Source organism: Chiroxiphia lanceolata, chromosome 2 (assembly GCF_009829145.1).
Source record: "Chiroxiphia lanceolata isolate bChiLan1 chromosome 2, bChiLan1.pri, whole genome shotgun sequence".
NCBI lineage: Eukaryota > Metazoa > Chordata > Aves > Passeriformes > Pipridae > Chiroxiphia > Chiroxiphia lanceolata.
The window spans coordinates 27530332-27556788 of NC_045638.1; the positions used below are offsets into that span (position 1 = coordinate 27530332).

The window sequence follows — 26457 nt, forward strand, 5'->3', positions numbered from 1 at the left end:
GAGAGCTGCAAAATGTCCTGATTCAGCAACTAAATACTGTAAATATTGCCAGTTACTGCTTCCTAGTCAGGGCAAAGTTTGAAATAAACTTGTGCCCCACTATGTGCCATGCAAGCTGCACAGGATGACTACAGGATGATGACGAGACCTCTCTGTGGGGCATTCAGTGATGTTTGGTACCTCTCAGGTATAAAGATCTCAACTTAGCAGCCAAGAAGAAATTTGTTTGGTTCTGTTCCAACAATAGGGGGTATTGTTCTTAAAGAATATTTCCTATGTTATTTTTAGGATTTTATTTGTGAATTCAGACCTCGTTTTAGCCATATCATAAAGCCCCAAAATGTGGGTGTGCATATGTGTATGTGTCTCTATAGTTGTCTTGCTTTCACAAGGTATATGTGTTGAGAGGAAAGGGTTCAGTAGTTTAACTAGACAGGTATCAGATAAACCAACCAGACTAGTAGAGACTTAATGAAGTCTACTCAAAAGAGTTCTGTATCTAATAAACATTCTGTTATTCTACACACTGTTCAATAAGCCCATATGCCCAAGACATGAAGTTCATTCATTGCCTTTGTTCATTCACTGTTTATGGCACTTGAAAAAATGCAACTGGGTAATTTTTTCTGGTTAACAATGAATGTATCAGGTGTTTGATTGCATGGGACCACACCTTTATAAGAGCTTTAAACGAAGGAATATTTTCTTTAGCTGCGAGGTGTTCAGTTTGCTTCACTGTGGTTCGTACAGCTATAATATTTAAAGTCTGAAAGAGCTCACAGACAAAGGGGGTAGTCTTGCCTTTTTCTACTCATTTTTCAATTTCAGAAGAGGCTGCCTCATGTATGAAATTGCAGTCTCTCTCTTCTCAGAATGCTCCTGAGCTGAGATTTGGGCTTTTGGATTTTAAATACACACACACACACACGCACGCACACACGCACGTGCACACATGCACACACAATTGGAAACAAAAAGAACACAGTGACTGAGATGAGCTGCTTACATATTGAGGGGGAGCTGGACCTTCGGTGGTGTTCCCTGATCTCCAATTATTGCACTTGTCCTGGGACCAGCCACTGTGGCTGTTCCAATCAAAGAGGAATCCTGAAAATACACAAAGAACACACAAGGATTTAAGATGAAGCCCATCGTTTCCTAAATTGCTATGGGGTGAAGGCACAAAGGAAAAAAACCACATATTTTATTAAATTCCCAGATTTTCTAACTTCATGATACTGCATTAAAAAAGACATCTTTTAGCCTTACATATTCTAAAAATATATTTCTGACACAAAGGATATCAGGTTATTAGCAGAATTTCTACCTGTCAGAGAAATTTTAGTTGTATGTTATGTGCAGATCTTAAACGTTTTAGAACATTAAACTACTTGACTATTTTGTAAAATCAGCTCAAAATATGCATCTCTGCATAGTACCTTCTCTGATAAAGGTAACCTTTTCCCTTCAAAAACTTGTTTTTTAAATCAGTACTCTTTTGGCTAATGGTTATGGATCTATGGAGAAGAAGATACTATTCAATTTCCAAAATGCAGTGTCATTTCTATATATTGTTTTTATCATCATGAATATTACTGTCATTAAAAAAAAAGGTGACTACACCACCCAAAACCTAACTCTGAATGAAGAAAGTAGTAAACTCCACTTTTACCCCCGAAAATAAATCTCCACTCTCATACAGACAACTGGGCAGATCTTCTCCTGCTATTAATGTGAAAGGCAATTCTAAATGTTATTCATTTCTCAAAGCTTAATGCTCAGCCAAAGTGTGTAGGGCAAACTCTTTTGAGATGTCTCACCAAAGTCCTCATTCATCTACGTCAAAAATGAATCTTGACTGGAAACTTCTCCTGAAGTAATGCCAAGGCCTGTAGCAACAAATCTTCACTGCAGACAGGGCAGAGCTGGGCTGATGGGACTTGGTTGACTTGAGCAAAAAGCTTTTTTGGTAAATCTAACCAAATACTGTATGCACATCCATATGCAGAATGGCTCTACAAAGTAGGAACCAAAGTTTACACACAAGTTTCAGGTTCAGGCAGAGTGTGTACACACAGCAAAGATTCTGAGCAGTTCATAGGCCTCCAGTGCAGCTTTTCTGTTTCTAAATTCTATGTAACAAACAGTAATTAATTGATTTTAGGAACACAAACATAGAGGCATTTTTTGCTTTTACAAATGACACTGAATTAAACCAAGACACACATTTCTCCTTAATTATTGGATTTCAATGTTACCTCATTCTAAAGAAGCCCACATAATTATTACAGTGTTCTGTCTTGACAGTGCAGTCCTAAGTTTTATTGCTTTGCTGTGTATGAACATAGTATCATTAGGAAATTGTGCAGCAAAACATGAAGACACTGCACTGTGACTCCATAGCTTTTGGCAAAAATCCAGATGTCTCATCTCTCACCAACATCTCCACTCAATCATGAAGTTGCAGTGACAAGTACAGTTCCTTTTTCTCATTATTTCCTCTAACGTTCTGGCTGCTTGCTCAAAGAAAGAAGGATCCAGGCAGCTCTTAGTCCTATGTGAAAAGTAAGCGTTCTTTCCAGTAACTAAGGCTTTGTTAATACTGCCTGTCAGTGAGATAATATCAACTTACAGAAAAAACACAACAACCCACTAAAAAATTTAGGAGTAGCTGGAGAATGATCCCTCATTCGTTATTTTGAGCTGGTTAATGGGGTTAGGGATTGTGGAAGATGCTGGGCTGAGACACCTGGCAGCTGCCTCATCCAGAAGGTGAGAAATTAACTGGTTCAAGCTCCTTCATCTCATGCCATCACTGCATGCCTGCTCTGAGCTAGAGAAACTGTCTCTAAGAAAACAGAAAATGCATCAGTCCCCACCCTTTCTCACTAGGAAAAATAATTTTGGTTTTACCTTATGAAAAAAACAAACCTGAATGAACAGCCTCCAGGTGCAACTGTAAAGGGAGAGAAGATCACAGCAGGATAGAACAGGACAGAAAGGGATGGAATGGAATGGACTACACTAGACTAGACTAGACTAGAATATTCCGTTGGAAGTGATCTGCAACAATCACCTAGTCCAACTCAGTCCATCTGACCACTTCAGGGTTGACAGGTTTGAGGCATCAACCACCTCTCTAGGAAGTCCGTTCCAGAGTTGACCGCTCTTTTGTAAAGAAATGCTTCCTAATGTCCAGTCTGAACCTCCCCTGGGGCAGCTTTCAACCATTCCCATGCATCCTGTCAATGGATACCAGGGAGATGGTATCAGCACCTCTCTCTCCACTTCCCCTCCTCAGGAAGCTTTAGACAGCAATGAGGTTGCCCCGCAGCCTGCTTTTCTCCAAGCTAGACAAACTGTCCTCAGCTGCTCCTCATAGGACATTCCTTCTAGCCCTTCCACCAGCTTTGTAGCCCTCCTCTGGATGCATTCAAGTACCTTCAAATCCTTCTTAAATTGTAGGGCCCAGAACTGCACACAGAACTCTGGGTGAGGCTGCACCAACACTGAATACAGCAGGATAATCACCTGTTTTGAGTGACTGGTGACGTTGTGTTTGATGCATCCCAGGATGGGATTTGCCCTCTGGGCTGCCAGGGCTTCCTGCTGACTTGCACTGAGCTTGCTGTCCATCAGCACCCCCAGATACCTTTCTGCAGGTTGCTCTCCAGCAACTCCTCTCTCACTTTATTCTTGTGCCTCCATCCTAGGTGCCTCCATCAGCAAACTTGCTAGTGGTGCATTCAGCAGCACGTGATATATACATATGTATATATGTACACACACATATATTGAACAGAACTGGCCCTACAACTGAACCCAAAGGAACACCACTGGTGACCAGCCATCAGCCAGCTGTAGCCCCATTCACTACAACACTTTGACCTCTGGCTTTTGGCCAGTTCTTCACCCAGTGCATCACAAATCCACTCATTCCCTGGATGGACAACTTGTCCAAAAACATGTTGAAGGACAGTACCAAAAGTCCCTCACTAAAATCCTGAAAAAGCTGCATCCACTGCCTTCCCTTCATCCACTAGGTAGGTGACCCTATCAAAGTAGGATATCAAATCAGTTAAATGGGAATTCCCTTTTGTGAACCCATACTGACTGTTAAATATGACTGCATCATTCTTTAAATGTCCTTTAATAGTACCCAGTATAACGTTCTCCATAACTTTTCCAGAAACTGAGGTTAGATTAACAGATCTGCAGTTCCCTGGGTCTTCCCTCACGCCTTTTTTTGTAGACTGGAATAACATTGGCAAGCTTCCAGTCAGCAGGAACTTCCAAGACCTTTGACAGATGATTAAGAGGGGTCCTGCCATAACATTCCCTAGCTCCTTCAGAACTCTCAGATAAATCCCATTAGGCCCCTATGACTTGTCTACATTCAGCTGATACAGCTGGTCCCTTACAATTTCAGTGTCCACAAATGTAAAATCACTGTTCCTACACTTGTGGTCCTCCAACTCAGGGGACTGGGCAGCCCAAGGTCTATCAGTATCACTAAAGATTGAGACAAAAAGTGCATGGAATGCATCTGCTTTTTCTTCATTCCTGTTAGTCAGATGACCACCTTCACCATGTATCAGTTCAATGTTTTCTTTAGATCTCCTCTTGCTGTTAACACATGAAGAAAAAGCCCATCTTGTTACCTGAAACAACACTGGCCCGTTTCAACTCTAAGTGAGCTTTGGCCTTTCATGTCTTCTCCCTGTGTAAATGAACCCCAGCTCTGTACTCAGGTTCCTGAGAAGCCTAACCTTGCTTCCAGAGGTCATGGAGTCTCTTTTTCTTCCTGAGCTACACCAGGAGTTCCCTGTTCAGCCAAGCTGGTCTTCTGCTCTGATTGCCTGACATACAATACGATGGAATTGTCTGCTCCTGTGCTTCTGCAAGGTGAATCTTAAAGATTGACCAGGACACTTGGACTCCCAAGCCCTTAAGAGCAGGTTCCCAGGGCACTCTGCTAAATAGCTCCCTGAACAGCATAAAATTTGCTCTCATGAAGTCCAAGGCAGCAACTCTGTCACCCTTTTTTGTCATTACAGTGAAAATTTAAAAATTAGCCATTTCATGATCACTGTGGCCAAGACACATCTACTGACCCATTCTTCATAAGTCCTTCTCTATTCACAAATAGCAAGTCCAGGAGGGCATCTTTCCTGGTTGGCTCACTGAGTACCCATGACAAGAAGCTATCTCCTACAAACTTCAAGAATTTCCAAGCCTCATCACAGCAGTATGATATTCCCAGTTGATGTCTGGGAAGTTGAAATCTCCCATAAGGATAAGGGCTACTGATCCAGAGATTTCTCCTACTTGCCTATAGAATAATTCACTGGTGCTTACATCTTGGCTGGGCGATCAGTTGTAAACACCCTCTACAGTATCTCCTTTGTTTTCCATCCCCCTAATCTTCCCCCACAGGCTCTCCACCATATCATCATGAACTATAAGGGCTGTGCAATCAACCTCTCCCTTATTTACAGTGCCATACCTCCCCCTCACTTGCCCTGCCTACTCTTCCTGAACAGCCTTCAGCCCTCCATGCCAGTACTCCAAACACAAAACTCATTCCACCAAGTCTTACTAGTACCAATGATATTGCAGCTTTGGGAGCTCACTAGTACCAACGTCTACTAGTACCACTAGTCTTGCTAGTACCAAGGATATTGCAGCTTTGGGAGCTGACCAATGCTTCCAGCTCATGTTTTTTGTAAGACACATGCTAGCCTTTTGTTAACTGCTATGATCCTCCTTCTGCACACTGCAGCCAAGTCAGAGTTTGCAGAGATGCAGCTACTCCAGCCTGGAGTGGCCACTGCAGGCACTGTGGGCTAAGCCAGACTGATTCTGCAGAGGGATGAGCTCAAGCCCAGAGAGCAGAGTAGCTGTCAAAGCATCATCTATTTTCCTGTTTGCACTGACAGTGGTGCCTTCTGTGTCTTCTCTATTACTGGAAGCATGATCTTAAGTGCTTTCTATTACACTTGTACTAACATATAGTCCAAGGGGTTAAGAAATCATGTAACTGCCATCAGTGTCGCTTGATGACAATGTTGCTTTCCTCCCTTGAATAATCCCAAAGATATCTCCGTAGTCATGTATGTCACCTATCTACCTAACATTCAGTTTCTTGCCTATGTTGGTTACTCTAACATTACTGCATCTAGTGCCAGCCTGGACCCTACAAACCATTCATTTTTGCCACTTTGCACAGTCTAGTATCCTATGTATCCAAACTCTAAATCAGTGTCTGTTCCCTGTTCATGCTCCAGTTTTTCTTTAGCTGCTCTCCTCTGCAGCTCTGACTTGACAATGTACTTGCCAGTCTCTCTATGACCCTGCTTTCCATCATCTTTACTCCACAGGACTTGCTGGCCTTCCACACACTGAATTCAGGTCCTCTGTTCATATCTCAGCATTTACTGTCACACAAGTATTCTGCTCTGCAGCTTCATCTGCCTCTGTGCTCCTTGTCTAACTCTCTCCATGGCTGCCTGATTGTCACTATGCATCTGAATGTTCACTAGCTTTGCATTTAAACTACCGTCCCTGACACATTTGGTGAAGGCTTTCTAAGCTGCCTCTTTCAAGGGCCAGTTCTTTCTAATAGGTACCACTAATTAGCTCATATTATAAGATACAATATTGCTAGATTATTTTGCATGGTAGTATTTACAATAGGATTTTGAAGAGAGTGATTTTTGTGAAAGAATAATCTCCTATTTCTTCATACTTATTACCTTATTGGCAGTTTACCTCTCCAGTTTCCATTCACACAATTCTGTGTGCATCTCTTCAGCTACTGGTAACACTAATAATCCTCCTGGAGAACACAACAGGCCTTTCTCCATCACAGCTGGTAGTAGGACTTAGTTTGTTTTCCTTCTTTATTTAGCCCTGGAGCCAAGTTGTACTTTTGCTATATTGATCTAAGGAACAAGGTACTAAACATGTCCTCCTTTCCTCTTCATCTGCTCAGGGGAATGGAAATGCAAGATGATACTCTGACTCTTTTGTTCTCTGCTTTGATACCTTTTGGGAGGATTGTGTGCCACATCCTTGCTTTCTGATGGAACACCCCTACATAATCCACCTTTCTGTGGCACCAAACACACAAACACCACCATGCACAGGCATTACACAGGGAGGGCTCAATCACTGCAGCATTTGTGTGTTAATCCTTCTTCCATCTCAGCTACTCACTACTACTAAAGCTTAATGGGGAGGAGATGTCTCTGACAGCCAGAGACATGCCTTTTTAAGAGGCATGTAAGCACATATTGATAAAAACAGGCACCTTGCAGAGTTTTCTCAGGGAGGCATTAAGTACTTCACTGCCTGATTCTCATGGATTTTATTGCAATTTAAGTAATGAGTCACTTCTGAAAATATCATTTGGTGCCCCTCTCTATCCTTATGAGCCTCTAATGCCTTTAAACATTTTACCTTTGAATTTCTAGACGTGACCTGCTGGGTAATCACATGTAGCACACCTCCTGATTAGGAGACCGTTTACTCTAAATGTGGCATGCAGTGCTCTGATCTAGACACTGCCAACTCTGTCCCAATTACTTAGGCCACTGAACAGCCAAATCTGACTTCTTCACGCCCCCTCTTCTACCTGACATCCTCCAAGCACCACTTACCACTGTTGATGTTTTCAGCTCAACAGCAACAGATCTTCTCTTCCATGGGCCAACACAGACCCAGCTGCCAGCCAGCAGGGAAAAGCATGCTGCAAACCACCTCCAGATCCCTCTGCACTAATTTCTGCTTCTTTGTGACCATTGGTAGCACAGCAACTTCACCTGTACTGCAAAAGGCTAAATCTTGAGTTAAACTCCCAGACTATACACTCAGGCACAACGATGCTGCATGACAGATATCTCACTCCCAGCTCATGCTGTGCTGTTTTCATCACCAGCTACTCTCATGTAGTAGGAGATTATGTATCCATGGGCTAGATAGTAATATAAAAGGACTTTTTGCTTTTTTCCTGTAAATACAACAGCTTCCCTAAAACCACTGAAACACAAATCCCCCCAAAATGTTACTGAAAGCCCAGAAGATCAGGAAATTAAAGGTAATAACTACTTATCTGGGCTGAAACATCATGTCAAATTCATTCGCTTTCTCTCTTCCCATCCACATCTCTATGAAAGCATAAGAATTACTAGTTTGGACTTCCAGCATAAATTATCTTTTTCTTTCTCTTGTATATTTACTTTAAATTTTCACCAGTACTTTAAGGCCACATTTGTGGTTTAGTTTGAAAAGAGATGGTGCCTGTAGGGATTAGGGAAGCGCCTTGCAAAAGCAAATGACTAAGTCTCGGAGGAGAATAGAAGTCAGAAGTACAATGATATTGCAGGTTGCAGTAGCCTTCACTAAAAATAATTGTTGCTGCTATCAGATGAAAGTTCTTATCATCTAGAAAATCACCAACTAGAAATCTCAGTTTTGACTTCAAAGAAAATTCAGCACTGTCTCACCACAGGGCACTTATAACATTCATTAATTCACAGGAAAAATTCTTTTAATGTCTTGAATGCATATTTACAGCTTACTTTAAATTTCTCTTTAATATTACTTTAAAATACGAGAAAAACTCCCATTCAACTCACATAAGCTGACATGCCATCCTCTGGAAATACCATAAAAAATAGGCTAATGGGTTTTAAGATTCCTGTTACTTGTTTCTCTCATTTGATGACTCCATAAAACAATGACTGTGGCAATCACTCCGGGCCTTAATGTTCCTAGAAACAATGTACTAGCACTTAATGCATGGTAGTGCCACCAAGTATTGATGAAAAGTGTTACAGGCAAGATCAAGTACCCTCATCAAATGCTAATTGTCAAAGTGGGGGCTGAAATAGACTTACCAATTCTAGAGGAAGACTTTTTTTTCCATAATGTTATGTGTGTAAAAAACCAGACAAATGTGCAGGATAACAGCTGCAGCTGCATAAATAGCTGCATAAATACCCGGTTCCTTTCTGAGAAAACTGGAGCTAAATTTAAATGATTTAGCATTTACTGAGGGGTTCTTACAACCTGAAAGTATCTGTGTCTGTGGAGGAAGGTGAGGCAGAGTATTATGCCAGCCTGCTCTAGCACCATGTTCACCCTGGTTATTTTTGGCTTGTAATATGCCAGGAACTCTAGAGCATATCTTCCTTAGAGCTATGTGGAGAGCTGGAGAAGTCAAGTGAATTTATTTCCTGAACTTCCATTTCCACTGTCTTTTAAACTAAGGATGCCTGCAAGTTAGAAGAAAAAAACCCCAAATATTTTTTGTAATTTTCTTCCAAAGATTTATCTGACATTGCCATCCACAAAAGCACTGATTATTCTGGTTTGCAGCTTCTCGGTTTCCCTAAATGAGGACTAATTAAGCATCATGTGGATGAGCATCATGAGAATTATATTTTATTCAGCCTTGTTTCTCTCTCAGACTAACCCCTTCATCACTGAGTACCAGTATATAGCTCTCCACCACAAGGTTTTAAAAGGGTTTATGGTAAAAATAGTTTCTTGCAATTCTGGGATCAAAGAACATGAAAAATCAAATGCAGAGACACAGGAAAGCTTGAAGTGAAAGCTTGACCTGTAAAAGATGTTAATTTAGTCCCACATTCATTATTATCCTTTTGATAACTGCACAACAAACTCATCGGGATCCTGTGCAATGCCTTCTGTAGGAAGTTACCCTCTATGGAGAAAATAGTGGTAAACAAATAAACAAAACCCCCAAGCAAACAAAAAGGGGAAAAAACACACTTTAGTAATTTCTGTTCAAATGTCATTCATGCATTTTCACATAGTGTGTACCAGATTGACAGGATTTTGTGGTATAGTGTAAATACCAAGACAGTGTCTCACTAGCCCTTGAGGCTTCCAATCCAGTAGTTGACTGGCAGGTAGTGTAAAGCCTCAGGATTAGCTGTGTGCAAAAATTATTTCAGTGGCAAAACGTTTTTGGATTACTACTCCGAGGAGCATCCGGAAAAAAATATATTGTTTTTGTGTTACAGGCAATGGAATTTCAAGCACAGTTGAATAACCCGTCTAAAGCACAACCTTCTCTACCTAGATCCTGTAAAAAATCAGGTTTTGTGGTTCCTGAAAAATCTTTCAAAATGTATTTGTGATGAGGCATATTATAGGATAAAGAGAAGACACTGTCTCTAAACTGGTAGTTTCCGAAAGGCGATTTTGCTTTGACCCAGATTCCCAGTAGCTTATGTAATCAGTCCATAGATTGAGTCAGCTCATGTGTCTCATCTGCAACAGTTTTGAAAAAGAATGCAATATATCCCAACATGCACAGAGTGTGTTCAGAGACCTAACAGTAGCCAAAAAAAAAAAAAAAAGCAGCTTACAATCATGCCCTGCCTAAAACTTTCTGTTTAAAAAACTCCTTCCACCTACAACCCCCACCCCCAGTGAAATAAAGTTATTTAAAACAGGCAATGTCTGGAACCAATTATAAATGACTTTGAGTAGAACTGGGAAGGTACAAAGGCAATGAATTAATTTAGGTTAGATTTTACTGACATCCCTTATGCATTTTCCATGATATATTTTGATCTAAATGACAGAAAGACACATTGTACCAATATTACTTCTTTTTGCCATTTTGACTGCTGCAGCCTCCTAAAATAGCTGCCCTTCGTTTCACCTGTCTCACTCTCATTAATGGATGTCCAGTCAGTTGTCATTCACAGCCAGCAGCAGAGCAGGTTGGATAGAATTTGGACTCCAGGGCAAAGCTGAAAAATACCTGAATTTGTCTTATTTTCCCAGAGCCTGTTGTGCACTTGAAAATTCAAGGTTCATTTTTAGTCCCTGGATTTTAGGTATAATCTGTATGCTTCTCATGGTCAGCACATTTAGGTTATCAGCCAAGGCGCAACCAGAGTTCTGCTATTACATTTTCTCAGCTAAAATTCAGCATTTCTAAATAACTGATAAGGACACACTTCCAAATGATTTATATAGCAAGAGACTTCAAAGAACATTTTTCATTTCAAATACTGTCACTCTTTGGGACTAGGAGCGTGCAAGACATTGTTCTCAGCTTTTCCTGAACATGTGTCCTCTGGTTGGGAGCTTGTACTAATCCTTGCAGATACAAATTGACTTCTTGTGCATGGTGATCAGTTGTTCAAAACATACAGAAGTTTCTTCTGGGGGGAGGATCCTTTCTTCCTCACTCAGCTGTTACCCTGGTGTGCACAAAGCCATACTTCATTATTCATGAGATGTATTTTCTGTCAAAATCCAGGGGATTTGGAGCAGTAGTGACCTATGACCTTTTCAACTAGCAGGGACAAATAATTCATGAGGGGTGAAAATGGAAGCAAGACAAGCCATCTGAGGCCTAGGCACAATTACTTTCCAGGGGGACCTTGCCCGCTCCCCAAGGAGTCTCAGTTGCAAACTGCTCCTCTGCACCTGTAACCTAATTCAGCTCCAGCTCCATCACAGGCTCGCAGCACTACTTACATCTTCAATAAAAATTTATTTTGCCGGTATGATAGGACATCCTGCATGATGGACAGACACTATTACCTTTCACATGGAGATCTTATGTTTAATGAGTGATGCTCAGCATGCAGCAAAAAGCATACAAGCAAATTTTGGTGCAGAAAAAAATTAGGATTCCAGCATTGCCTCTTTGAAATTAAATGCTCTATATCCTGGCTGTTGTGGAATTCCAGACACTTATACAAGTCACCTCAGCTGAGGTGACTTGAAGTTGATTCTTCTACCTTTCGAGCATCCCTAAGTTTGCGGTCAGTAAAGATGTTTTTTAAGACCATCATTCATTTCAAAATGCATCTTGGCTTTTGGGAAACAACTGAGTTGGTGCTGTTTAAAGAATAATGAACATATTATGGAAGGCCCGTAGTCTTCAATTATTAAATAATTGATATGCAGAAGTGCTTTCAAAACATGTGATTTCATAGTCTGGTCTGCATGTCAGTGCTCAATATATAGAAATCTGTGCTCTCCTGGAGAAGCAGGGGGCTTATAACAGTGTAACAATTCATAAAAGCAAAAAACATGTCAGCTCAGCATGGAAGTCTGGTTTCAATGCACAAAAATTGACAAAAGCCATAGGAATAAAATAGTATACATGAAATCACTTCTAAGGGGTGGAATATATGCCACATTTATGGAAACATGTAAAATTTGCACCTAAATTTTAAGTTCCTGCAACAAGAAGCCCTAGATGTCTCTGTTTCTTCTCATGTCAGCAGAGAGAAAGTTGGTGCTCTAGATGTGGGTGCCTCAGGTCTACAAGGAAAATGGATGGTTGTTTTGAGGAGACTGTTTCACTGGGCACCAGCCGGTTGCCTTGGCGTAGGGGACTGGAGGCCATTCAAAAACTCCTGTAATTGAATTCTGCTTGTTCAAAGGACAGGTTACAGGAGAACCATGTTGAACTTTTTCAGAGTGTAGACTCCCGCTGCAAGCTAAATACCAATCCTGATATGTTCCAGAGAAATTCATACCTACTAAAGTGAACAAGATTCCTTTATTTCTTTTTATGAAGAGATCTATTAAATGAACAATGAAAAATTGCCTAGAAATTTCAAGGACATGATATAAAGACACAATAAACCAAATTTTAAAAGGAAAGACATAAATTTGCTAGATAGTCCATACTGAAACTGTAAATTTGTTGTTTCCCCTAAAAGAAATAAGTTTCGGCTGAATTTGCTGCTGCAAATTAGCAAGGGCCTGAGATGGTTACAGAAAGAACCACTCAAAGGCTGTGACAATGACTTGCAGGGCAGAGAGGTTCCTCTTCAAGTGAGGAAAGAAAAGGTGAGACATCTTCCTGCAGCACAGCTCACCGGTGAGTTTGGCAGCTACATGCACAGCCTTCCTACCAACCTGCCCATGCTCTCAGCAACGCCCCTGAGCACTTCCAGAGTAGCAGTAGAATCAGTGTGCAAATTTGTCAAGACGTCAAACCCTGAACAACATGTACAGGGCATTTACCTTAAAAATGCCAAGTGCATTTTAGAGCAAAATGATCTGAAGACAAGATTCTCACTGCACTGAATGCCTTGATGTAAGAGCTCATGGGGCCCATTGTTTATGCTACTTTGGCTGGCATTCAGCCATGTGAATAAAAGTGCTGAACTGATTTTCTGTCTAAGGCTGCAGCATCATTAATTGCTTTAGAGCCATGTCAGGTCTTAGCAGATGGCAGAGAAGGGACTGAATTTCTGACATTTTTAATTAAAATGTAACCTTTATTATTATGGGATTAATAGTTACATAAATATAGCTGCACAATTGTAATGTACATTTGGTAAGAGACAAATTCTGTACTCTTCGTAGACCTAACCTAAGAAGGCTTAAAATCAGGTGAATTCATGTTGGTAGCTCTTTTGATTTTATTGCTAGTCCTACAGGGTGAAGCATTTTTCTGCAGGTTGCTCCTACAGTCATAGTGAAAACTTCAGCCCCACTTTTTTCCCCTACAGATCCACATTCATAGCAAAGTTTGCAAAGGAAAATGTTTAAATCCCCCAAATTAGAAAGCAAATAGCAAGGTTTTTAAAAGCAGAGCTACGTACTTATACATGTAAATGCCACACTTGTGGTGGCAGGGTCCTTGGGGCTGCAATAACACTTTTTGACAGATGGAAACCTCTTTTCACTAAGGTTGATCTGAACCACCAAGGTTCTTTTTCCCCTTGCTGGATTTTGGCCAGGACAGTTTTGGCCAGCACTGATAGAGGCATGCGCTCAGCTGCCTGGTCTGCAAACTGGCTCTACGCCCTGAGGCAGAACTCCTCCCCAGACCTGTTCCCGCCATGGGCACACGAGTGACTTTATTATACCCAAGCCCTAGCTGAGCTTCTGACCAGGACACCAACTACACGTCTCCCCATCTGCTGCAATGGACCCAACCAACATTCCTGCAGGCTGGATTTCGGTAATCATAACTTGTTACCAGGAACCTGAGGCCCTTGTCCTCTACCACTTGTGTGCAAATGCCACAATGGTTTGAGAAGTGACTGGGGTTTTGCCTACCACTTGTTCTGTTAAAGTAGGAGAGAATAATCAAGGCTCTTTTTGTTTCATAGTCTAATTTTTGTGGTTTACTAGCTCAGAATGAGTCTTCACATGACTGTAGCGAAGGGTGTGTGCAGTGTTTCTCTCAACTAGCACAAGAACAGGATGACACTGTCTGTCACATCTCTGTAAAGTCCAAATGTGTCACTGAGTGCCAAAAACCTGTGTGTCATTTCCTTGATGAGTTTGGGACCCTCACTCATGTCTAGCGCTTGTGCTGTTTCACAGCTGTCCCAGTACATCTTGGTACCTTTGCTGCTTTGTGCAGGGGCCATGTCCTCACCTTCACCCTCCTGATGAAGGCTGAAAGGAGGGGAAAGACCTTACAGCACAGAAACACTGCCTGGAAAAGGCACTTGGAAGAAAATTAGCATAGTTACAGTTGGACTGAGCTGTCTCTCTGGCTCCTACATGTGGATGGGCAATGGAGGTAGGTTAGCAGCTGAGGCAGGAGCAGAGGGTACTGCTCCACTGTGGCAATGTCCTCTTAGTACACTGTTTTGGCTGGCCCTGTGGCACACACTGGCATGCATGCAGACATCCTGTCTTCCCCAGTTTCCTTGCAAACCTGCATTGCAGGGGCCTGAGGGCTCATGTCGTGTTGCAGCAGGGCACAGCCACCAAGAGTGACCCCACAGTCTGGTGGACAACACCAGCCTCACAAGGGAGACCCACCAACACTGTAGATGGACATAAACAGCATTTCTGTCCCAGACGGTCCCTACAGTTTGCTGCTTGTCCCTCACCCAGCTGTCTACATGCATACGAGCATGTAACATGGATCTCTTCCTGCTCCGGGCCACAGGGATGGCAAGTGATCCATGTTTGTCCCTGTATGGGGATGTGGATGTGAGGGGCCAGAAGGCAAAGCCAGGAAGAGGAAAAGGGCAAGGATGGCTTTTTTCAGCAGAGAAATGATGGGTGGGAAGACCCTGACATGCTTAAGTACCAAGCACTGCCATGCCAAGCAGAGTAGACCATGAGGAGCTGGTCTGTAGAATGAATGTGTGTCTGCTAATCTGCACACCAAATATGTAGATGACTGAGCAGGAAGACTGAGGCAGAAGAGTTTTGGGACTGTAATTATTCTCCCATCTACATCTTCAAACTGCAAATTTGCACTTGGATTTCCTTATCCGCAGAAACAGTGGGAAATTGCAAGGGGTTTCAGTACACTCCTGGTGAGTTTGGCTCCTGTTTCTGCCAGCTCTCAGATGCCCCTTTTGGGACCTGTGAGAATGCCCAGGAGGATGCTCCTCTACACTCTCCTTTGAGAGGGTGAAGGATAGAGAGTGCTGCACCCTTAGCATGTGTGATGGTTTAAAAATTCCTTGGGTGTTTCTGAACAGCAGCTTTTTGCTGGGTACAACACTTGCCAAAGTATGGCACATTTGCTCATCCTCCAGTGATCTGTATGGAAATAATTATTCCAAAACTCTTTTTTATCCCCAGTATGTGAATTTCATACTGACATTGCTACCCTGCAGGGTAGCAGCTACATTCAGGGTAATGGAATCACTCAAAATTACTCCTTTCTATAACAGAAACTGATGCAACATAAGCTGCATTACTTCAAACAAACTGTAGGATTACTTTTTGGTTTTAGAAGTGTTGCATTATTGTGAATCCAATTTGGCTTTATCCTCCAACTCCTGATTGCCTCAAATTTGGCTTTATCCTTCAGCTCCTGATTGCCTCTAGCCTGCCCATTGATTAACATAAGGATGGGAACGGCAGATGCCAAGTGCCATCACACCAGGATGACAGCACCATGCGACTGCTTCGTGCAAGGGTCAGCCATTTTGAAAGAGGTGATGCAACGGTGTGACATCTGCTAACGATACCCAAAGCCCACCTCCACCCCTGCCTTACCTGGGCTGGGGCACTGGAGGAGAGGTGGGTGAGGTCCCCGATCCTGGCAGCCGCCCGTGGGTCGCTGGAGCTGATGAGAACGGGGGCACTGATCTCCATGGAGTGCCGGTTGCTGGCAGCCTGGGAGGACTTGTGTGTCATGCTGAGGGCAGTGAAGGAGTGGCGCTTCTTGGCATTCTTCTTGCCTTCCACCTGCCGCTGGGCCGCCCCAGCTGCCCCAGCACTGGCCAACGTGGAGCATGGTGCCAGACCCACCGCTGCCGCCGCCGCCACTGCCGCCGTCTCTGTCGCCAGCGGCATGTCACAGCCAGAGGCAGCAGCCAAGCATGTCTTGTCCATCTCGATGAGCTGCTTGGCCGATTCATTCAGCTGTGTGAGGAAGAAAAGAGAAATATAAAAAAGGAGTTGTAGAGAGCGATAAGGTCCCTCCACTGGAGAAAAGGAGGCTCAGAGGGGACCTTATCACTCTCTACAACTACTTGAAAGGAGGTTGTAGAGAGGTGAGGGTTGGTCTCTTGTCCCAGGTAACAAGTGAAAGGGCAGGAGGAAGTTGCACCGGGGAGGTTTAGATTGGAATAAGGAATAATCTCTTCACTGAAAGTTGTCAAGCACTGGAACAGGCTGCTCAGAGAAGTGGTGGAATTACTGTCCCTGAAGGTATTAAAAAGACTTAAAAGACACAGTACTTCAGGGCCATGGTTTTGCGGTGGGCTTGGCAGTGCAGGACTAACAGTTGGACTGGGTGGCTTTAGAAGTCTTTTCCAACCTAAATGATTCCATGAATTTATTTAATTTTATGAAGTCAAGTGAATTATTTCCATACACTAGTTAATGCTGGGAAATCAAAAGAGAGGTAGGCTAGAACTAGGCACCATAAATTGGTCCATATCAAGCTATGACATTTAAAAAAAATGGCATTCCCCAAAATAGCTTGTCCCAGGCTTGTGAGTCAGAGCCTGGTGAAAGAGGCATCAATGTTTTGCTATTCCCAGCTCCATCATAGGCCTATGTTTAATGTTTGTCACACATGGCTTTGATCCAGAGGTACAGCTTCCAAATTCCTCCAGTTTCATCTCTCTGCCTGCCACCTAACACAGGTTATCCAAATGCAGATGCAAACTGAAGATATTTTTCCCAGCTGTATCACCTAAGCTGTGGAAGACCTTAATGGCCACTGCAAGATTTGCTCAGGGTCCAACTTTAAAAAGTAGTCTCATCAGTCCTCTTGAAGGGTTCAAAACTTGGTCTACGGCCCAGGGAGACTGCAGAGCACCAGGACACTCAGACAAGGTTTCAGCCCACTGTTCCTCATCTAATCCAAATTCAGGGATAACCTTGTGTCTATAAATGCCAGAGGCATGCTGGGTGGCACAACCCTGTCACTGAAGCATCTTACCTGCTAGCCTCCATAACTTATACAGAATAGCTACACCTTACATAGCTGAAGAGTTTTTAACCTCACAGGGATGCTGCAGTCACTAATGATACATGAAGTATACTCTGAAGTCAGCAGTGCTTTCTGCACAGCACTCGTTGCCAATACATCTTCCCTCAAGGGGTGCTAACAGCTGAGGGAAAATGCCACATTTTGCCAACAGACCTTTATATTAAACTAGGATGCACTGCAATATGTTTGCATTTATTGAATAAAAACAACAGACGAAAAGGGGAGATATAGCTAATGCATACATGTTTTTGCATTCACTGCTATTTTGACACCCACAAAAATCAGAGGTGTATGTAATACTATTCTGGACCAAAACCAGGCTATTTTTCTTTCTATAACAACTTCTATTAATTATGGCAGCATGTAAGAAACTCAGCTGAGGACAAGGTCTTCTGAGGCTCTAAATAAATAAAAAAAAAGAATAGTTGGTGCTCCAAACCAATTTAGAAACTTAACGCAAGTGAAAATAAAAGGGAAAAAGAGAGGTAGGGAAAAATGACAACAGAAATGTGCAGTTAAACAAATGTGTAATCGAGTAGCTTTTATAACTCCCAACCACTGTCACCATGCTGTAAATGAAAGAAATAGATATTGCTAACCTTAAGCCAGTCCTCCTAAGTTTGAAAACACTTCTGACTCCATGAGGACTCATTCTTGGTAACAGGCAAAAACCACACTAACGCTTAGAAAGTAAACATCAACTTGCAGGATCCTTCATTCAGTGACAGCTTCCACCAACTCAGCCAAGAGCCTCCAATTAGTGATGCTCCACTACTGTCAGAGCTGCTGGGAGTCCTGTAACCATTCAATTAGCAAGTCATTTTCCCAGCTGCACTCTTCAACTTGAGACCATGCTTACAGCCAGTGTAGTGCACTGCACCTGCCAATTTTTGCCAATAACAGCTGATCCTATTTCAGATTCTTCAAAAATGTCCATTATTTCCCACTTCATCATGCTTTAAATTGGTACAACCTAATATTTGCCAGCAGGCTCCAAGTTGCAAGGAAACCAGATGGCTCCACTCCCTTAAGTAGGTGTTACAGCTCCGCTTACCCCATTGATGGAGATAGTCTAGCTGAATTACTTGAAATATTAAGGAGAGAAGGAGAAAGACATCAAATATTCATGATTCTTCTACAGCAGAGGGTGAGGAAATACTTTGCCAATCAACAGTAAGCAGAAAAAGAATATATTCTAACTCTTTGACATAGGAAAAAAATAGAGTTAAAAAAAAGAATTTAGAACTTCTGATTTTACAACATGCTCCATATGGACAACGAAATGTTCCAGCCCTTGATATCAAACTCTGAATCTCGTAAGAATTAGACTATAAATCCCACTGTTTGGAATCCAATTTAACACTGAACTGTTCTTTTTAAAACAACAAAATCCATTACTTTTTTGTTCAAAGCAGGACCTAGTGAAAATGTCAATAAAAGAGTCCTGTATTGATATAAACAAAAATCATTCCCAATATCAGTAGAAGATTAAAGACAAAAAGAAAAACCCTGCCCAAAAAGTCAAAATAATGAACTTTTGGGAATGTCAGAGTCTTCCTGAAATACTGGGAAAAAATTATTTTGGTCTGTCAAGATAAAAAATGCTTTATAGCTTTACAACTTTATTTTTGTAGAGAACTGTTTTTAAACAGCTTTGCCCACAGTTGCTGGAAAGTACTTCCCAAATAGGCTATGAATACCAGAGAAAAGTCTGCTTCCTACTTTGTAAAAGCAAATAGTGCTGCCTCTTCACAAAAAAACCCCTTTTAGAAACCCTTTTTTAACATAAACATGATAGCAAATTTCTTATTTTAAACTCTGAGTAAACAAGCATTGCTTTCTAGTGTCTGTCATCTGATCTTCAGGCAGATTTGCTTCCAGATGAGAAGCTTAACGGAAAGTTCTGACCCACAGTCAGTGTCAGGAATTTGACATTTCTAGGGGTCTGTAGCTCTTATGACAACCTCTAATACCAGAACTCAACTTTCTTAGTAATTTTTTATCCCTTCTCTAGAAAGAACCTATATTTGAAATTCTGGTCCTGCTAAGCCCAAATTGTAAAATGCCCTTGAAACTGCAGATAGACTGATTTTACCCCAAATCCATTCTTTAAAAAGGGGATGTCCTAGAAAACTTGACATGCGATTTAGAGGGATAAAGCTTGGATTTGAATGTCAGTCAAACATTCCCAGCAGCCCTGCAATCCTGTCTAGGAATGCAAAATCTTGCAAGGGCAAGCCTTATAATATCTGACGGACCTTCCATGCAAGAGAGGCAATGAAATGGTGCAGTAAAATTGTCCAGAGGGTCTCAGTGACTATCGACTGTGAATCCTGTACGCTGAGATAAGGATGCATCAGTCTCAGTTCATAGAGCTACTGTGCCTATTTCTCGGGAAGTCCTTTCCCGGCTTTGAGGAATCATACTGGAGACAGCTCCAGCTCATCTGGATTTGAGTGTGAAAAAGGGCCTTGTTCACCTCCAAACAACCTTTGCCCACAAAGGGAGCAGTAATCAAGTGCTGTTGATCAGAAATTTGCTGATCTTGATCAGGAAGCCACACTGCCCTCCCTGCCACAATGCAAGCTGTCATGACTTTAGCATCCTGCCAGACAGCCCATGCAATATGAACTAAGGGAGAGGGTATTTTTCTTCTTCTGGATTTTAGATATGACTATTTTAGCTACTCTACTTGAGACTTTAACACCCAGATGACAAAGGTACAAATATTAAGCTACCTCACTTGGGACTTCTCCACTGCCAAAATTATTTTTTATTAGTCTCTAGATAAACCTAATTTTTTCTGCAGAAGGCATTGTGGTGACTTTCTCTCGGTCCCTGTTGCACATGCTTGCACACATGCATATACACACATATACCACAGTTCACTCCAGTTGCTGATACATGTAGGTTTAAAAGGGACCACAACATATTTCTCTGTTAAGGATAAGGGGGTACAGGAGAGAAACTGTCATCTGCACTGACTATCCCCATACAGGACCAAATATGCCCTTTATATCCCAATGTGATTTAGCAAACTCTAGTGTCAATGGGCAGCATTATGCACCTACTTACATATATCAGCTGGGGTGAAGACTAAGGAAAATCTACTTCTTTTCCAATGTGGGTGATAAATAATTCTAAATTTAGAACAAATAACAAAATATTACCTTGGAATTTATTGTTATTAATATGGAACAAGACAGAAGAATGGGAAATTTAGGTCAGATTTAAATAATTAACCTTTACTGCATCTCCCTTGACAAATATGCCTGTGCATTTACTAATCCATGTTAGTGGCAAAATTATTCTACTTCAGCTTAGACTCCTAAGGGACACCTTGTTACATACACTGTGGTCACCACAACAGCTCCTGGGTTGTTGCATTTGAATGACAGTGCTGTCTTCTGTAAGATGGAGGACAGTAAGTCTTATTCTGCTATTGAATACTCTTAGCTTTTTAGTCATTTAGGTCTAGGTAAGGGATTAATTTCTGACTGGCATCTGACCTGCCAAGGAGAGGACTTCACTCTGGCTTACCAACAGCACATGCTTGATAATGTGCAGACCAAAGTGTTAGCAATGAGACTTAAAATGTTGCTGTTTTCTGAACAAGGAAGGATAGACTAAATTCTCAGTTTTACACAAACGCTTCAGTATTTTGATAAACTGGAGCCAATTTGAACAATAAAGTACAGTTTATTAAGACTTTCAGGAAAACAATGCTTCATTTGCTACGCAAGCTTTCTCCTTCTGTCTTTGTGGAAACTATTAGCTAAAGAATAGTGCTGTTCAAATACAGGTATAATATCAGAAACATGTTATTTCAGATCCCTTTTGAAAGTGAGAAGTTACAAAACCCCACAAATCAATACATGCCTAATACAAAAAAGTAAATTTGTAAGAAAAAATATCATGCTCAAGTTTTTGGAAAGGAACCACTGAGCAGAGCAGAAATGAAAACTAAAATTATTCATAAAACATCTTCACAATGTCCTGAAAGACTGAAAGTATTTTCACCTAGGGACTGCTGATTTTTATACATTATGGTTCATAAATATTGAGAAGATCACGTACATCCCTATTTTATGCCTTGTGGAAACTTTGGCAACTTGAAATTTCATATCTGATTTTGTGATTAAAATAAATAGACAGAATTTATTAACTTCAGAGTAGTTACTTAGAGGAAATACTAAGTTCTTATGCCCTCATTAAACTAGTTTTACTAGTATTATAATTTATGTTCTGAAGCACAGTGAGGTTATTAAGTAACTAAGGGTATAACTGTACAAGATTCTTCTGTCTCTGCTGGGTCCCTGAGAGGACTGCATCTGTAAAAGCATTTTCATCCCCAAAAAGCAGCATTTCAGAAAGCTGAAACAGCTTTTACTTGCTGCTATCCCTACTGGAAAATGTAGGATACAATCCTTCTTCTTCTATAGCCAAGTAGCAAAACAGCCTTTGATCAAATGGACAGTGGGAGAAAGTACATAATACTTTACCTAATACTTTAGATGTTCATTGGTAAGTTAGTATAGTGGACACACAGCAATTCCAAGAGCTTACTAATGGGATATTAGCAGACAAAGTTGTGCCAAAAGCTCTTTGACCAAGTCATATTGAATTCATCTATCATTTTCATCTTTTATATGTTTTATTAATTCAGATTTAACAGTGTTTAGAGAAAGCCTCCAAAGTTCTCCATGGACAGTTTAAATTCATTTGGCAAAACCTACAAAATCATATCTCAATTACTCATTTAGGTGCCATCTTCTAATGAAGAATAATTAGTAAGGCACAGTTTAAGAGAAAATATTATAGCTAAAACAAAGCATTATTTAATGGTTTTATGTTAATCTCTACAAATCCACTATTGCCCTGTCTAATTTATTGCAAGGGAGGAACAAGCAAATGTGGAACAGATTTTTTTGCAAGTGGTTTATCCATCATGGAAGATAGATTTCTGAAACCCCACACTGTGATCGAGAGAAGAGTTATTCCATGCACCCAGAAAATACAAGAAGCACAGTACATGTGCTTGCTTGAACACATTCACATGAAACAATAGCTGCAGAAATACTTTGCTAGGGCACATGTCAAACTTCAAGTGTTCTGTTCCTCCAGTCATAGGCTGAAGCATACATCTTGTTCTCTTTTCCAAAAGCCTGCTAAATATGTCAGCTTGTTCTCAAGGAAGGAAGTCCCTAAAACCATACAGCAGATAGCCTTCCTAATCAGGGTCATACCTGTACACAATTATGTATAGTCCAGAAAAAGCAAGTCAATAATTTTTGTTTACAACATGGTTCCTTGAAAGGTAGCAGTACTTAGCAATCCATTTCCCTGTCCTACAAGATCTTTCTCATTTAGCAGCAATGTCACTTCTAACACACTGAGAGGCTGAAGGAATGTAGCATATTAGAACAGCATGTGCTTGGACGAGCGTGTCATCATGATCTTGCAGAATGAAAATAAATGATGCGTGCAGCAGAAGTAAACACTAAGCCCTGGGTGGTGATCTGGGAATTTTTTTTTCTTTCTCCTTTTTTCTGAACAGTTTTAAGAAGGAAAATGGTTTTCAGTGGTGGAGAACATGGTGAATCTCAGAAAAATGTGCAGTCTGCTACAAAGTCTGCTCACAACCAAAGCACAGTAAGTAATCTTATGGAAACTAATGTCTAAATCACTGAAAAGAAAGAAAATAAAACTAAATGCAATATCATTAAAATAAATGAACTCACCAAAAAGAAGTACGCTTTCTAGAGCCCTCTCTACTTCCTGAAACAATGCTAGTTATCTAGCCTTCAGCTTCAACTATGAGGACTATCTTGCTCTGATCTGTCATCTCTGAATCTCTGATCTGCTGTGAATGTTCGTTGTGCCTAAGGATTTCCTTTTTCTTCCTATCTGTCCTCTATGGACACCCTTTTTCATAATGAGATGCTCACGACTGCACTAAAGCTCCTTTGAAAGCAAAAAATGTAACCAAATACAGCTTTACTCGACATCAGAAAGAGTGAGAGAATCCATCCTATTTTTACTTATAAATTATTCAGAAAGCTAAATAAAAAGTGCAGTCATGAATTCATGGGCTTGATCCTAATTCCTTTGAAGTCAGTGGCAAAACTCCAGCTGCCTTCAACGGTGGAAGGACTAGTGCCCATCTGGCACCAATTTCAGTACCAGAGGAGTCCCTGTTGAAGCTTGTGTGGATTTGACTGACAAACTGTTTTTTCATCAAAAAATGAAACTCATTGGAGCTTAAGTACTTCCCAGGAACTTGCTTGTTTTGACAAGATGTCCATCACAAAACTGTTTCTCAGATGATGTTTCTCAGTTAAGACAAGAAATGGCCAAGTCTACAGTGATTTGGGAGGTTCAACAGGATACTTGGACTCCTGGTTCAAAGTCCCTGTGTGGAGAAACAGTCATGAAAGACTTGAGACAACACTGCCACTTTCCAAAAAGAAAGCCACCAGCTTTCTGTCTGAGTCCCCTTTGTTCTTGTTCTTGTAAAACGGAAAACCTCTGTGACTCTGCCCCTGAGTCCAGGTGCCCACCTGCACCACTTCAGAAGACGCTGGTGCTGGTAGAAGTTTGAACAGCCTTATGCAGGGCAGCAACCTGGACAGGGGATCAAAATAGATTCAGAAGGCTTTCAGAAGCAGTTCACATGATGTCCTCATGCTTCACTGACAACTGGTAGCTGTATGAGCCCTGTATTGTTACAGCCAGTTACTACTGCAAGGAAGGGAAGCCCTCTAAAGCAGCTTTGTGTTGAATCTAGAAACCCCTTCACTTGGGAAAATTTTTACTTTCAGCCAGCTCTACCTAAAAACTTCACCATGGGCTAGGAAAGATACTGTAGATCCTGAAGCAGAGCTGTGTGGATCACAAGTGAACTCTAAGCAATATCTGCACAACCTCTGTGTCTTCAAAAGAGCCAAGCGTGTTTTCAGAGTTTTCAGGCAACTTTCAATGTCCTTCCTTAATGCTCCACAAGGCTACTGGTGGTACTGCTTACTCAAGGGATCATAACATTTTGAATTAGCTGAAAACTAACATGTTAAATACCACCAACTAAGGCAGAGGATCTCTTCAGAGTTAATGCATACACCAAGCCTTGGAGTCTTAAAGCAAATGGCTTCCAAATTATGGTGCGTGATCCCAAGTAATTATAAATGGGATTGTGAACCAGGCAACATCATGCTCATGCTGTTGAAGAGACCCTTGTCTTCTTGATAGCTGCACTGTGCACACATTCTACCAGACACAATATTGTGCTCATTTTCTCCTATTTGTTCCTGGAAATATAGTTCTTGAAAATACTGGTTTTGTAATGTTCAGGGTTGTGTGAAAGAAGAAACAATACCATGCCTTCTTTTAAGGAAAACACTTGCTTCCAGCTTAAGAAGACAGAAGATAAAGAAGATAGAAGATAAGGATGAAAGAAACAAAACATATATATTTGCTGAAGTCCTTTATGAATTTGATAACAAAAGTGTTTTGGTGGGCAATGAGAAAAAGGCCTACAAGGATGTCACACTACCAATGTTACCTGCAGAAAGCATGAAGTTGAATAAATCTGCAAAGCTCTTGGAAGCTCTTGGAATTGCAGTACAAGGAGCATGTGGGAAAGCCAAAGTAATTTTCCAAGTACTGCAAGACTTTGCCTTCACTGAGCAAGCAAGGAGTCTTTGTTGCAGTGATTTACAACTTTGTGTAGAATAAGAAATCTTGTGCAATTGGGGAAAATTAAGTTTTATGTGCTGCAACTGAAGATTACCTGTGGGGAATCACATCCAAATAAATGCACTGTTCTCTCTATCTCTGATAAAGCAGTGAAATGAAGAATGAAAGCAAATGCCAAGAAAATGTTTTGGTTCAATTGCTTGTAAAAGGAACCAAGGTATACACACTTCAAGCAGACATTAGCACTAAAGGGTTGTGATAAACAGCCTTTGCCCTGTGTGTACTATATTTAGGAAAAAGACATTTTTTATTACATAGTGTTCTGGCTGCTGCTTCCCAAATACAAGACAGAAGAAGACTGCTGGATGTGGTACAGGGTATTTGCAACAGTATAAGCTGCCATGGGGCTGTATAGTTAGACCCTGTGTGCATGGTGCTCCTGTTATAGCTGGCTACAAAGCAGTGTTACTACTTGTAGTGGAAAGTTTCTGTACCAGCTCCAGGGTGACACTGCCTGTTTCACTGGAAGCAGTGAAAATCAAAGAATGGCAGCCACCTGTCACAAAAGCCACTGTGTCATCGGAGAGCTGCATCCAGGCTTTGGGTTTACTATTTGCCAGTTGGGGTGATAATATGAGTCAGGATATGATGTGCTGCTGTTTCAGCCAACCATTTGATGACTCCCTAGAGGGACAGTTCTGAGATGTTTCTCTGAAATGTGAGATGAACTATGTGTGTTTGAGATGGGCAGCAGCACCAGGATACACGAATTGTCCATGTGACAGGAAGACCGGTCTCCTTACCTATGCACACAGACTAAATAAAGGAGTTATGCTAAGAGAGACATGAATTCACAGTCTGAATTTGTGTCTCATAGTTGCCCTATCCAGTGGTTATTATAGTACAAACTCTGCTTGGAATTGCCTGCATATTTAAAGCACTTTCTTCCTGTATAGATGTGCTGATGCCTGGTACAGCACCATGGCTCTTTTTCCTCAGTGGAAGCATTAGTTTGCATCCTTTTTTACTCTATGCGGTGACCAGTTAAACTTTTACATGAGTTTGTCTTACCTTGGAGACTTTTATATTTCTGTCAAACTGGTAAAAGGTGTGCAATGGATCAGGATGGCATTACAGGGCAGTAGCTGTTGCACATGGCATATTGCACACTGCACAACATGCACATCTCAGTTTTGTAAGAAGCCTGACCAGTAACTGAATGCTCCGAAAGCCAGTCTGTAAGATATGAAAATGTGTTTTCTGTGCAATATGATGATGTAATTGGGTTCACAATTCTCCCACTTCATCTTGTGGAAGAAAAATCTGAC

At 41.3% G+C, this 26457-nt stretch overlaps 1 protein-coding gene across 1 annotated transcript in view; it reads right to left on the reverse strand.

The window, feature by feature from the left end:
- The window catches only part of LOC116783088 (E3 ubiquitin-protein ligase SH3RF3-like), a 250742-nt gene that overhangs the window by 47126 nt on the left and 177159 nt on the right, over positions 1–26457 (reverse strand). Inside the window, exons 4-5 of the mRNA XM_032680351.1 lie at positions 15991–16359; positions 1007–1107 (exon numbers count right to left, since the gene is read on the reverse strand). Coding sequence (XP_032536242.1) covers positions 1007–1107; positions 15991–16359 — 470 coding nt within the window. The remainder of the gene's footprint in view (positions 1–1006; positions 1108–15990; positions 16360–26457) is intronic.